Source organism: Saimiri boliviensis, chromosome 8 (assembly GCF_048565385.1).
Source record: "Saimiri boliviensis isolate mSaiBol1 chromosome 8, mSaiBol1.pri, whole genome shotgun sequence".
Lineage (NCBI taxonomy): Eukaryota > Metazoa > Chordata > Mammalia > Primates > Cebidae > Saimiri > Saimiri boliviensis.
Genome location: NC_133456.1, coordinates 67,772,098 through 67,786,833, shown reverse-complemented (window position 1 = coordinate 67,786,833; position 14,736 = coordinate 67,772,098). Strand labels below are relative to the sequence as shown.

At 44.5% G+C, this 14,736-nt stretch overlaps 1 protein-coding gene across 2 annotated transcripts in view; it reads right to left on the bottom strand.

Moving 5' to 3' along the window:
• KCNMB2 (potassium calcium-activated channel subfamily M regulatory beta subunit 2) overlaps positions 1-14,736 on the bottom strand; it is a 281,046-nt gene that overhangs the window by 17,768 nt on the left and 248,542 nt on the right. For both annotated transcript variants that reach the window (XM_003926918.4, XM_074404573.1), the window contains exons 3-4: positions 4,979-5,149; positions 2,153-2,348 (exon numbers count right to left, since the gene is read on the bottom strand). In XM_003926918.4, coding sequence (XP_003926967.1) covers positions 2,153-2,348; positions 4,979-5,149 — 367 coding nt within the window. The remainder of the gene's footprint in view (positions 1-2,152; positions 2,349-4,978; positions 5,150-14,736) is intronic.

Genomic DNA, 14,736 nt, shown 5'->3' with positions numbered 1-14,736 from the left:
AAATCTAACAAAGATAATGCTATATGAAGAAAACCAGACAGAAAGGATTCTATATGATTTCATTTATGTAGTTTTTAAAAATGAGGCAAAACTATGAATACAATATGTAGTGTTTAAGGATATATCCTGAGGTGATAAAAGTACAAAGAAAATAAAGTAATTGTCATAAACAGGAAAGTTGTTGTCTTTAGTGGAGGCAGAGCCTATAGTTATCGAGAGGGGGCCTGTAGGGTGTTTTGAGCGTACAGAAAATGTTGTATTTCTTTACGCTTAAGGTGGTTACAAATGTGTTTGTAATACTTGAGCTGTACTTTTTCATTTCATGCACAGTTTCATATGTTATAATTTACTTTAAAAAACAAGATAGTGGGGCCAATAAACCAAATGACGACCTGGTATTCTGCTGAGAGCAAATAAGTCCTGAATATATATCTGGGACATTTATTGGTAGCTTCACTCTCCATTTATAGCTTAAATAATGCATTTTCATAGGGCTGTAGTGATAAATTGTCAAAATGAGGAAATGAAAATATGTCCCACTTTTTGATGCCTGTTCAGATTTAAGAGTTTTATAGGCATTTGTCATTACCAGTCAGCTTTGATTTAAAAATCTGACTTAAGGGAAAATCTTGAAAGACAAACGCTTTGTGAGGTAGCTGGGCTTTACATTTTGCAGCATGGGTATTATTTGTGGCTACTTCAAACGAAAGAAAACCAGAGAAAGCGTATTCAAACAACATTCTCTGAAATATTTATTATGTTGAGTCCTCAGAGATATTTGAAAGAATTCTTTTAAGATCTCGTAACGAAAGTGCAAGGTGGGTTTCCTTACGTTGTGTCAATATATCAGAAACAAACCCTATTCACTCCCTATGTGCTGGTATTGAACCTTGAACCGACTGCATTTTTTCAATGACTATAAGCTTTATCATTTAAGTGCTGACAATTTAATGAAAAGAAAAGCTTTTACAAGAAAGATTCGAGGTCAAAGCGTTGTGTCATGGTAGTAGGAGCATATGAGATTGTTCTGCAGAGCTAATTGTTACTACCATTCCAAAACACAATATATTTAACTTAATATTGTAATGGCAACTGGGTTCTGCCGACACCTTCCTGGTCATCCCCGACCTTATAAATGTAAATTTTATGTAAAGCTTTCATAAAATATACATTCACTGAACATCTACCATGTGGACTTGAATATATTAGTGCTGGAAAATTGAACCTCTATGAATATAACATATGTGAAGAGGAACACACACACATAAACACACATACCACACACACACGCACACAGAATGATCGTGGGTTGAAGGCAGCATGCTCTGATCAACACTGTGTATACTCAAGTCTCATCTTCATAATGACTTTGCAAGGTGACCATTTGTTACTTTTTAGAGAAAAGGAAGCTGAGGATCAGAAAGTTTAAGTTATATCCCTAAGGTCACAGAACTAAGTGACAATGACTGTGGAAACCAGAACACACCTTTACCTGATGGTTGCAGGTACCTGACAAACATAGTTTTAGCTTGTACATCTCTAAGCTGCATACTTGCTTTGAAAGACTCAGTCTATTTGTGTAAAGACATATTTCTCAGCAAACTAACACAAGAACAGAAAACCAGAAACTGCATGTTCTCACTCGTACGTGGGAGTTGAACAATTTGAACACATGGACGCGGGGAGGGGAGCATCACGGGCTGAGGCCTGTTGGGGGGATGGTGGGGCCTGGGAGAGGGACAGCATTAGGATAAATACGTAATGTCGATGACGGGTTGATGGGTGCAGCAAACCACCAGGGCATGTGTGTACCTGTGTCACAAACCTCCACATTTGCACATGCACCCCAGAACTTAAAGTATAATTTAAAAATTATCTAGAAAAAAGATATATGAATATTTACCATTTCAAATGGAAGTGAAAGATAAATCTGAACTGTCACAAATATAGGAATGATTTGTCCACAGTTTGCAGAGAAAATAAATATTTTCTAGGCAAGAGTCACATAGCGAGTTCTCTGAATGGGAGAGACAGGCTTTTTGCTTCCTGAAAGCATTTTCCTTTGAAATGCTGGCAAAGGGGAACTTCAGAGGCAGAGAGCCTGCTGCCAAGCTCCGCAGGGTAACTGAAATGCCGTGTGCCCAGTTCCTACCTTCTGATTGATTTTTATCGTCTCTTCCGTGTGGTAGAGGAGGAGCTTTTCCCCGGAAGAAGTCAGGTTCACGTACACCTGGAGGCAGGGGTACTGGGAGCGTCTCCAGCAGTCTGGACCGCAGCTGAAGGAGCAGTTAAATGTTTCCGTGATGGACGCGTTCAGCAAGGTGCACTGAGACTCTTCAGTCCACACGCTGCGAAGGAAAGGGGACAGTAAACACAGGCCCAAGAGCTAGCAGTGAGGAAGACACGGTCTGAGGGAATTATTTCTCAACTCCTGAGGCTGAAACATCTTTTCCAAATCGCTAACATGATCTATCTGTGTAAAGTTTAGGCCTTTGAATAGAACGGCTTTAAGCAAACTGCAGTAGAACTTAGACAAAGTTTGACGCACAGGAAGTTTCTCAGTGACTTCCACTGGATGTGGTATTCTGCAATGCTTGGCTTCAGTTCCTTTGTCCTTATTGAATTCACTGGTAACACGAGCCAGGCTTTGGAACCATCACCTGTCCCGCCCTGAGTTCCCACAGTGCAGGCAGCTTCTCGACGTGCTCCAGCCCCTACCTCTGTGTGTTTTACTTTGTGCTTTCTTCATCACAATTCCCACCCCGGCCCTGTTTGCAGGCATGGAAGGTGTGCGGGTGAAGGAGGGGCAGGCCTCGTGTCCAGCTTGATGGAGGCAGGACAGTGACAGGTGTCTTGAGGCCTTGCTAACAAGGGAAAAAAATGCCTCGACCCTTTCATTATATCGCAAGCGATCACTTCCTGCACATTCCTTTTCCCCGGTTGGTGCTTTGCAGACACGACCTTCTTTTGTTCTCTCAACAACTGTGTAAGTTGGGTAGTAATTTCCTTTTAAAAGTGGGCCAGGTGCAGTGGCTCACACCTGTAATCCCAGCACTTTGCGAGGCTGAGGCGGGCAGATCACGAAGTCAGGAGTTGGAGACCAGCCTGGCCGACATGGTAAACCCCATGTATACTAAAAATACAACAGTTAGCTGGGTGTGGCAGTGTGCACCTGTAATCCAGCTACATGGGAGGTTGAGGCAGAAGAATCGTTTGAACCTGGGAGGTGGAGGTTGCAGTGAGCCAAGATCATGCCACTGCACTCCAGCCTGGGCGGCAGGCTGAGTGAGATTCTGTCTCAAAATAGGCGTGAACTGAGAAATCTCATGACATATGCAAGGACATATAGGCAGTAAGTGATGGGAATCGTGAACCCACCCAATCTCGTAATTCTCAAAGGCCCAGGCTCATTCTATTGTGTCTCCCCACAAACACAATGGAAAAGAAATCCCTTGATGCAGGCTAAAGGGTGAATCAGGGTGCCCTGTGACCTCTCACCTGGAAGGGTTCCAGCTGCACTGTGGCCAACTTGTCATTTTAAAATACCTTTAATTTTATGTTCGATCAACATTTGTAATTAGGAATTAACACACCAGCAATCGATGGTTTGGTTTTGGGCATAAGCTGATCACCACAGCAATGGGAAAACAGGTTTTTAAACTGCAGATTAATACCCTTTCCCTCTGTTGCACGGCCATCTGCAGCTTCACACTCCTTTGCATGCGTGAGGTTTTATTCCAGAAGCAGTTACCAGACCTGATCCCTTCCCTTGGTGTGGCCAATTGTATTTTCCTGGAACACGGGCGGTCAGATTTTGCTTATCTACTGAGGGAAGAGTCTTGGATGGGTCCAAGCAGATGTGAAGATTTGACAGCGCTTTGGAAGCAGCGACCCCCCGGGGCCCGAGGCATCAGCATTTTCATTGAAAGTGAGCACAGCTGAGAAACACAGCAGAGCAGCGCACGTGTGAACGATGAGGCTGTAATTTCAGCAAATGACTGCATTTCAGCTAGATTTTGCTTCTAAAATGAAAGTATTAATTTAGACGGAGAAAGAAATGCCACAGAATGGTTTGATATTCTTTTGGATTGAAACCTCAGTGTTTCATGTGAAAGGGTCTTGCTTCTTTAAGCTGAACTGCTGTGAGACTTTCCCCATTCGATACAGCAAGGCTGGGCTCGCCTGCGTTCAGAGTGTCCAGTTTATGGACAGAAGTTGGCTAGAGATGCTGGGGTGTTTACCACACGGCTCACGTCGTGTGGTTATTGGCCTTCCTGTCCATTCAACAAACTTAGGGCCGACACCGAAACGAAAAGATTCAACATCTGTCATTTTAAAAAGTTGATGCATGTAGGGTTTCTCCACCTAGAAGGCACATGAGAGTCACCTGGGAGCTTGAACAGACACTGCAGCCTGGGTCCCTGTCCAGACCAATTCAGTCTGACCTTCGGGGGTGATGCTGGTGAGGGCTGGGAATTAGTGTTTTTTAAAAGTTTCTGGGGAAGTTGGAATGTTCAGTTGAGAACCGCTGATGTGGAAGGTGATGGAGGGGTTGGGTGGTGGGGGAAAGGGGTGAGGGTGCAGAAGAGACAGAAGCGTGATGTGGCAGGAATAGGAACTTCGGAATACGCAGGATGTGGGCTTGAATCTTAGCTTGGCCACGAGCAAGAGCTGTGTGACACCGGGGACATCACATGTCTCCTGAGCCTGTTTTATAATGAGTATATTTATACTTACCTTAGAGAGTAGTTGTGATAATTAAACAGGTGAAAATCTTTCTTTGACACCTGGTATCCAGGTTATATGTAGAGCTATATTTATCATTATTATTAGGTCACATTATTGAAAGATATTATTTACCAGGAACTTTGCAAAGTTCTTGTCAGGAAAGAAGGTGAGGAAGACGCCCTTCAGGGCGCCTAAGTGACGGGGAGGATGGCGGAGACAGCGGCAGGGTCCCACCTCCCAGCGGCCTTACCTCTGCATGTAGGAGCGCAGGAGTGTGATTCCCAGCAGAAAGTACATCATGATGGAGCACAGCATCATGGCCAGTCCCAGGAGGATGGCACGGTCCTCTCCTGCCTTCAGGGCTGTGACTGTTTTCCTTTTGTCCAGCAGGTCATGGTCCCTGATTTTCTGGTAAATATTTCTGAGGTTGAAAACAATATGGTCTTACACAGAGGTGAGTTAATCAGCCTGCCCGTAGGGAGCAGGCCAGTTTCTGCCCAAGCCTTCCTAGGGCCTTCAAACCTGCTTCAGGGCAGCTGGACTCGGTGTGTGTCCACTACTCACACACAAGCACACACCTGCATGCGTGCATCACACACACAAGCACACACACCTGCACGTGTGTATCACACACACTCACAAGCACACCCCTACACTTGTGCATCATGCACACTCACAAGCACACACCTGCACTCTTGCTTCACACTCTCACACACAAGCACACACCTGCATGAGTGCATCACAGACACTCAAAAGCACACACCTTCATGCATGCATCATGCACACTCACAAGCACACAACTGCACATGTGCTTCACACACACAAGCACACACCTGCACACATGCTTCACACACAAGCACACACCTGCATACATGCATCACACACAAGCACACCTGCATGCATGCATCACACACACAAGCACATACCTGCACGCGTGCATCATGCACACTCACAAGCACACACCTGTACACATGCATCACACACAAGCACACACCTGCACACATGCTTCACACACAAGCACACACCTGCACACGTGCATCACACGCACAAGCACACCTGCACATGTGCTTCACACAAGCACACACCTGCATGCGTGCATCATGCACATTCACAAGGACACTTGCACACGTGCATCTCACACACACAAGCACACACCTGCACGTGTGCATCTCACACACTCATAAGCACACACCTGCACACGTGCATCACACATACAAGCACACACCTGTATGCGTGCATCACACACACAAGCACACACCTGCACACGTGCATCACACACACAAAAGCACACACCTGCATGTGTGCATCACACACGCACAAGCACACACCTGTATGTGTGCATCACACACACACAAGCATACACCTGCACACGTGCTTCACACACTCACAAGCACACACCTGCACATGTACATCACACACAAGCACACCTGCACATGTGCATCACACACAAGCACTCACCTTCACACGTGCTTCACACACACAAGCACACACCTGCATATGTGCATCACACACACAAGCACACCTGAACATGTGCATCACACACAAGCACACTTTCACATGTGCTACACACACAAGCACACACCTGCATGCGTGCATCACACACCCTCACAAGCACACCTGCACGTGTGCATCACACACACAAAAGCACTACACCTGCATGCGTGCATCACACACTCACAAGCACACACCTGCATGCGTGCATCACACACACAAGCACATACCTGCACACGTGCTTCACACACACAAGCATACACCTGCACACGTGCTTCACACACATAAGCACACACCTGCACACGTGCATCACACACTCACAAGCACACACCTGCATGCGTGCATCACACACACAAGCACACACCTGCACACATGCTTCACACACACAAGCATACACCTGCACATGTGCTTCACACATAAGCACACACCTGCACACGTGCATCACACTCACAAGCACACACCTGCATGCGTGCATCACACACACACAAGCACACACCTGCACACGTACTTCACACACTCACAAGCACACACCTGCACGCGTGCTTCACACACACTCACAAGCACATGCATGCCTGTAGGTGCACGGTTCCAAGCAGAAATAAGCCCTCCTTCTTCACTCTGTGGCCAACGTCTAATTGTGATCTGATTTTCCTTCTATCTCATTCCAAAGAAAGAAAACAACCTTCTCAACCCTCAAAATAATGCTTTGGGTTGTTGATGTTACCCTTTAACCCAGAGCTGATCATTACTGATTTTTAAATAATTTTGGAATATGTAATGGCGCATTGATTCAAATAAATGGCAACATATACCAGGAATATGTCAAATGAGTCCTTCATTTCTCTTCAGTAGTGATAGGCAGAAGTTATTTTGGTTACGTTTTTCTCAAGCTGGGGTCTGCTTAGGACTTTATTGGCTTGAGATTGATGAGCAGTGTGAAGATGTGGAGTGGTGACCCGGCCTTCTATTCTCGTATGTGTAAACATTCGCCTGAGTTAGAAAAGTGTCATTCAAATCAAGGCCAGACCCCGTAACTCTGGACAGTTTTATTAGTATTTTGGTTTTTAATTTTAGAGCAGCAATGTAGGGTAAGAAAGAACGAGAGTTTGGAGTCAGCTGTCTCCCGAGTTTAGTGGTTTCACTGCTTATTAGCTGTGTGATCAGTGGAAGTGCCTTAGCCTTTCTGCTCCCCAACTGGCTGCAAAGTGAAAACGATGTTTAAACACATTTTAATGGCTGACATGATACAAGCAAATCCTCCAAGAGAATGACTGACTTACGTAATAAATGTTTCCCTTCAAAAATGGGGTGGGGAGCTACAGCTCAATGACACGGACATCGGAACACCCTGAAATTGCTACTTTTCTCCAAATGACTTTATATGGACAAAATGGCAAGAAAAGGAATAGTATATAAAGCTTAGGAATGGAGGATTGGATTTGAAACCAGGTCTGGAGGAGAAAGCAGAAAAGGAGAGATGGGCAGGAAGGCACTCCCAGAAATTCCTGCGGGCCTGCGACCCAGGCAGCCCCTGATTGCTCAGTTTCTATTTTGAGGCTTTGGATTGCAGGGCAGCGGGAACGGGAACATCGCTGGCCCTTGGAGCCTAGAAACAGTGAGGACAACAAATAAAATGCTGAAAATGGAAAAAGAAAGTCAAGTCATTTTTTTTTTTAGCTTCAGGCAGAAAGCCAATATGCCCAAGAATAACTTCAGATTTTTCATTCAAATTTTTTATCACTATTCACTCTTGTTGCTTGGGAGAGGACCCAGAGTAGACTCTGAAGAGGAGCTTTGCAGGGAGGGAAGATACCGGTGGTCTGCACAGTGGTGCGTTTCTCCAGGGCTTGTATTTAGCTGACTGGTGTTTATGGCCACTGTCTGTTCCGAGCTGGTTTTTAAATATTTTGATTCCTTATAGAGGTCATAGAGTGTGTATGTACTTAATATATTTCCATGAGTTTGTCGGGCTGAGTATTTATTAATCTAAATATTGGTTGTACAAAACGAACTAATCAGCTTATGATTTTTATTTTGACATTTTCTTTATGAAGTGGTTTACATGAACCTTACTCTCCCTGTGAAGTGTGCCCACTGCATTGCAGCGGGAGCGTCGGAGCTGCACACAGGCCTCTGCTCACCTGCGTTTCATGGCCCTGCCCATCCTGGCCTCTCTGGTTCTCACCTGCTCTTGGCTGCTCACGGTCCTTGCCAGAGGCCTGGAGGGCCCACGGCTTTCATTGCTCCCCTGCTCCCAGTCCCAGTGCCCCTGGAGTCGCTGGCCTGCCCTGCTTTTGACTTCCACAGCTTGGCAACTGCTCACCCTCTGTGTTTCTCTATTTGTTTTTGAGATTCTCTTTGGAAATTGTAGGATTTATATCAAAGCTTTTTAAACTTCACGTTTTATGAACTCTAATTTAAAAAACATCTTGTCCGTTAGCAGCTAAAGCCAGTGGGCAGAAAGCTTTCTGAATCAGGAAGAGACAGAGTCTAAGTAGCTTCAAAGACCTGCTGTAAAACAATGATCTGCTGTTACTTCACTAGTACTATTTATTAACATGTATTTAACTCTGATGACTGCCATTGAGATCCATATTCCTGCAGATGGAGGACAGCAAGGAGGGAGCACGATCTCACAATTCCGGGTGTTCAACTGTCACATAGCATCACTTACGTCAGCCTATCCCCATAAAAGAGAAGTGTAATCAGTCAGTTGTGTCACCAGAGCATGAAGCATACAAAGATGATTCGAACGTGTGGTTCAAAAACAAATCACAATTTGAAAGTGGTTAGCAAATGTTTTTGATATGTTCCGGAATGTAGAGAGATGGGAAAAGGGAGTGATTTTCATACAGCCCAAAAGAATCTGAGAAATCAGGTTACTACCCAGCAAAATGAAAGTGGGTGAGTGGAGTGGGCCACACCCATGGAATTCATTAGTCAGTGATTATGGAATTAATGTAAAATAAAGAAATGAATAAATGACTTAGAAGGGCGAAGAGTTCAGTTTAGGTTCACAAACTTCTGAATGCTGGCAACCTCTTGTGATTGGAGATATGGCCCCTGCCCAAAAGGAAAACAGACATGTATATAAATATCAGCATAGGATGAAAAGTTTAATGATTGAGCAATTCACAGATATTCCCATGTGTTCCCATAATAATGGGAGTACGGAAGACGGGGGGAATACCCCAGCCTGAGGGAGCAGGACAGAGCAAGGGTTGAATTTAGAAAGGGATCCTGAAGGAGAAACACGTAAAACAAAATCTTCGAGGTTGAATCAGAGTCAACCAAATGAGGCAAAGAGTTAAGGGTGTTTTAGACAGAAGGACTCACGTGAAGGAAGGGATGGAGACCTGCAATGGCAAGGCGAATATCAGAAATGACAACTGTTTTAATATTACTGAGATGCCTATGGGTTGGGGGAAAAAAGAGGCAGATGAATTTGCAAAGGTAGGTAGGCCATGAAAGGTTTTGTAAGTCTCTCTAAAGAGCGTGGCCTTTATTCTGTAGTGAATGGGGATCTGTCAGAGAGTTTCAGAATGATCACTCTGGCTACTGCGCAGAGTTCAGATGAGAAGCAGGACAAGCCTCGATCAGAGAGAGGGATGGGGAGGTTGCAGCTGTAGGGCTGGCGGGGGACAGCGCGGCTGAATCTAGGGCCTAGGTAGCACATCTGAAGAAGAAGCGGCACATGCAGAAACATCTGCGAGACGGAACTCAGGATCTGGTGGCTCACAGAACACGGGGGACGTTGAGGAGGAAAGAAAAAGGACGTAGTGTAGACTTATGCTCTGTCCTCGGTGTGGACGACTGCAGAAATGGGGCACGTGGGAAGGTGAGATTCTTGTTTCCATGTTTCCCTACTCTTCCAGGACCCAAAGACGTGACTTCTGCTGACCTTGCTAAAGCGGAAGAAGGTGACTGTATATTTATAGATTCTCTTTCCACAAGTTTCGTGTCCCAAGCACAGGCAGAGGAGTGACGAATCTCAATGGTGAGATAGGCCAGAGTCTGAAAGTCAGAAGGCCACCTCTGTTTTTCGGGTCACTGCTTATGTGGGGCGTAATTTCTGTAAAAATAATGATCATTTTGGACTTGGTTTTGTGCAGGCCTAGTGTGCTTTGGGATTTTGCTTGTCCAGGTAGTGTGGACAGTAAGTCTCAGTGGGGGAAGAGGATATTCACAGCCTGAGGCAGGGTGGGTTCTACCCCACGTTGTCTGCAGTGCCAGCTGGAAGGAGCAGGAGGGGATATTTGGGGCCACAGGCCCACGCATTCTCTTCCATAGTAGGAAGGCTTGTACAGCGTGAGTGACTGTGTGATGCTAACAAGTCTGGTTGCTCATCACCCTTTGGTTATTTCTGTCTATTCTTGATGAATCTCTCTGAGAGGAGTTGAGGATAGGTTAGCAGTGCTGAGAAGAATGGAATGAGGGCTGGCATAATTTGCTGAAGTAGAGAGCTTGGGAGGAAGAGTGAGCCTGGGGCGCGACTACAAATTCAGTTTTGGCTAAGTGTGCTGTCCCCCAGATTTGCCTTTGTGCGTCTGAAGCTGATGCAGCCTTGGTGTGTCTTGGCAAGCACCATATGTAAGGTCTGCTGAGGTAGTCTTGGCTTCACTGTGAACCCCATGTTGACAATAACAAGTATTAAGTATGTGCAGTCTTCACTCTGTGTAGAGAACATATATGTATACAGGGAATATTCTGCTCAAAGCCTTTGGAGAACAGAATTTACTAATAAATCTACAGGGCAAAGCCAAGTATCACAAAAGTGTTTGTGATAAATATCTTTTAAACAAAATATTTTCAATTGTTTAGTAAGGCTTCAATCAATTTTACCCCCAGCATTAGTCAACATAGTACAATTTTATTTTGAGCCCCACATTTGCATAGTTTCTAGAAGTTTGATATTGGGGCTCAGCCCATAATTCATAAACAAATTATGAGGCCATGCAAATACAAATATGGATATAGAGCGTAAAATGTGCAAGGAAGTTTATCCTCCTTGGCTGTCACTGATTTGAATCAAGATTCCTTTGGTATCTACCCTAGAAGGAGAAGGAGAAGGGGAAAAGCATTCAGATTAAGGCAGGGGAAAGGCCATTTATGAATGAATTTGTCTATTCATTAGTCAACATTTCTAAGTCTTCATAAGAGGCAACACAGTGTGCTAAATTCTGGTAATTCCAAATGATTAAGACTCCGTGTCCCAAGGGCGCTGAGTGAACTATCGGTCACTGCAAGGCATGGCGATGAGACCGACTCACGAGGTGTGTGCCAGGGAAGTCCATGCAAACGCCAGGCCAGTTTGCTGAAGGCTCCTGCTCAGTGGCGAATTCCCAAAAGCCAATTTACTGAAGGATCCACCTGCTGAATAAATGTTTTGCCAACTTTACCACACTCACAGATTTAACAAAGACTTATTTTATGGAGTATTGTTTTAAATATGGTAAATGAATATAAATACATCTTTGTATGAATATTTTAAGACTATGTTTAAAAAATCTGTTCAGTCTTAAAGTGTATTTTTCTTACAAATACATTCTTCTTAGCAGTATTTTAAGATCAGTTTGATATTTTTAAAAGCTAAGTTTTCTAGGGAGGCTTAGTCTCTTGTAAATATATTCTTATGAATATATTTATAAATATGCCTTTCTTGAATATGTGTGTGAATGTATCCTTCTAACAAATATAACAAAAATTTAGCATGTCATGTGGGAGCCTTTCAGTTTTTACTAGTTTCAAATTATTTTTAGAGTAACTTTCTGTTTTGCTAATATTTTAGTATTATTGAAATTCTGGTGGCAAATTTCACATTATGACCACTTTGATGGATTTATCAACTTTATCAATTAACCAAAATTTGCTTCTTGCACTCATTGGTAAAGGTTATGATAAGAATAGTGGGATCCTTGGATAAGCCGAAAAGAAGAATCAGTGAACACAAAGTCTGGCCCACTGACCTAGAGAAGGGACACCCAGGAGGTAGTGGACGGAAGAGCAGGGGCAGAGGCAGCGGGAGGGCATGGCTGGGGTGGGGCAGGGAGCAGGGGACGGGCAGAAAGGGAGGCTGGGACAAGAGACAGAAAGACGGAGGGGCCGAGAGACTGAGGGACAGTGGAGAGAGTTTGAAGGCCCCAAATCTGGCCCCCCCATACATTTTTTAATTCCTGCTAACCTACTGAGTGTGGTTTATTACAGAACGATGTAGGGTCACAATGATCATACAAGATTTTTGGTATATGACTAAATTCAATAAATTCATCAGAATGACTGAGGGGAAATGGGTTTCTTGGCAAACTGGCTTTGGGCACATTGGCCGTTACTTTTTCAGGCATTTGTGGATCAATGGTAGAAGCAAAATACAGAAAAGGGCCAAATAAATATCAGGAATTAAAAACCACGACTACAGACATGGATGGATTAAACTGCCCAGGACTGTGATTTATAAGCACAGAGCTGGTTTAGGAAGCCTGCCAGTTAGAGGCCGTAACCGGATTTAAGTGGTGATGATTGAGTCCTTTGACAGACTGAATTAAGTCTTGGACGAGGAAACGGTTGAGAAGGGAAGAATATCTAGGCAGAATGTGAGAGACTAGAGATAGCAGAGTGTGGCTGGATTCCAGGATGTCGTGGGCAGGAAAAGGCAGCAGGGGCCAGAGAATGAGGATCTCGTACGTGTTTTGGAGCTGGAGGAGGCATTACAAGAATTAAGCGGGTACAATGATCAGACACGTGCTTTACAAAGATCACTTGTGTTAGGTGTGGCTGGTTGTTTAGAAATGTTTACATATGGAGACAAAGAGGCTGATTCTTAAACTCTCCCGATGTTTCAGGTATTAGATAAAGAGGGGTTTAAAAAAAGAGGAGATTAAGATTTAGATCTACTTAGATGAAGCTGGAAGCCATCACCCTCAGCAAACGAACGCAGAATCAGAAAACCGAACACCGCATGTTCTCACTTACAAGTAGGAGCTGAGCAATGAGGACATGTGGACACGGGGAGGGGAACCCCACACACTGGGGCATGTTGCGGGAGGGTGGAGGGGCAGAGCATGAGGGAAAGGAGCAAACGCATGCTGGGGTTAGCAGCCAGCTGACGGGTTGGCAGGAGTGGTGAGCCACCATGGCACACGTTTACCTGCACTCCAAACCTGCACATCCCGCACTCGCACCCCAGAACTTAGACAAACACACAGATCTGTGCATCATTTGTGTCTAGAACTAGCCACACTACGAGTGTTAATGAGACTCCCTTGTAGTCAGAGAAACGAAAGACAGTGTGGGCACTGAAACATGGAGAGGGCAGAAGAGCATTCTGCAGAATCCTGAAGCTATCAGTGTGCGATGGGCCACCAGGTGGGTGCAGGGAAGAGAAGTAGGGAAAGCGTGAATTAGAAATGAATTAAATATATCGGAAATGACTTGGCTGCGAACTCTTCCGGAACATACATGTGCTGAATATTTGTTTGTGCCTCTCTGGCCCAGGGGTTACTGAGCTGTCCAAGAGGTAGAGACAGACTATGTCTTTGCAGGCTCAGTCTCCTGCATTTATTAGGCTCACGAAATATGCTCCTTTTATGTGGACTACACTGGCTACAGCACGCAGAGGCGGTGAGCTGGCCAGGTACAGGGCGGCTGGATGGTTGATTAAAACGAAATAAATCAGGGGCCGTGGCTGGAACAGAACCTCAGTTTCTGTCTCACCATCAGTGTCCACTGGCTCTACCACCAACACATTTAGTATTCTTCCCAGAAAAGAATCAAACTTTCCAGGCACTGACACCTGTAGTTCCCAGACTGAGGGAAACATGCCCTTCTGTTAGATCTTACGGAGGTGAGCCTGTGAGGCAGTGGCTTGCTGAGGCCGTCGGGGTGTCAGCGAGCAGAGCTGCTGTTCGTGTCTGCCCAGGAGAACACACTGTTGTTTCACATGGCAGAGAAGGCACGTGTTGGTGAATGCAGCCACTGCTCTGCCTTCTGTCCCCACAGCCTCCCTCATTTTTGAGTTGTGAGTCTTTTACGTATATCGTAATCTTCAATTCGTTTTAGACTTCATGGATTTTTTTTGAGCCGATAGGTGTATATTTTATGGTCCAATTTGATTAGCTTAATTATTATTCTCTTTTTAATCTTTTAATGTGCACATTTCATTGGAAGCAATGTGTTTTTGAGTTTAGGAAGAAATGACAACCACACTTCATTTATGTATGTACATATCATTAATGTGAAGGATTTTGTCCATGAGCCTAATGTTATTATTGCCAACTTATTAATTCGTGAGACCTCCCAGGAAGTCTTGCAATGCCGTGACCCAGGTCTTATGGATAAGACGCTAAAAGTGAGAAGGAAATTATGGAAACAAAGGTGGGTATTATTTTTTTTTAGTCCTGCCTTTAGCTTATTAGATAACACACTCTCCCAATAATATCTTAATATTGTAATTCATATTTATTTTTGTTGGACCAATTAGCATATTGAATTTTATGAAAGGCCATAATTCAAGCTGTAGAA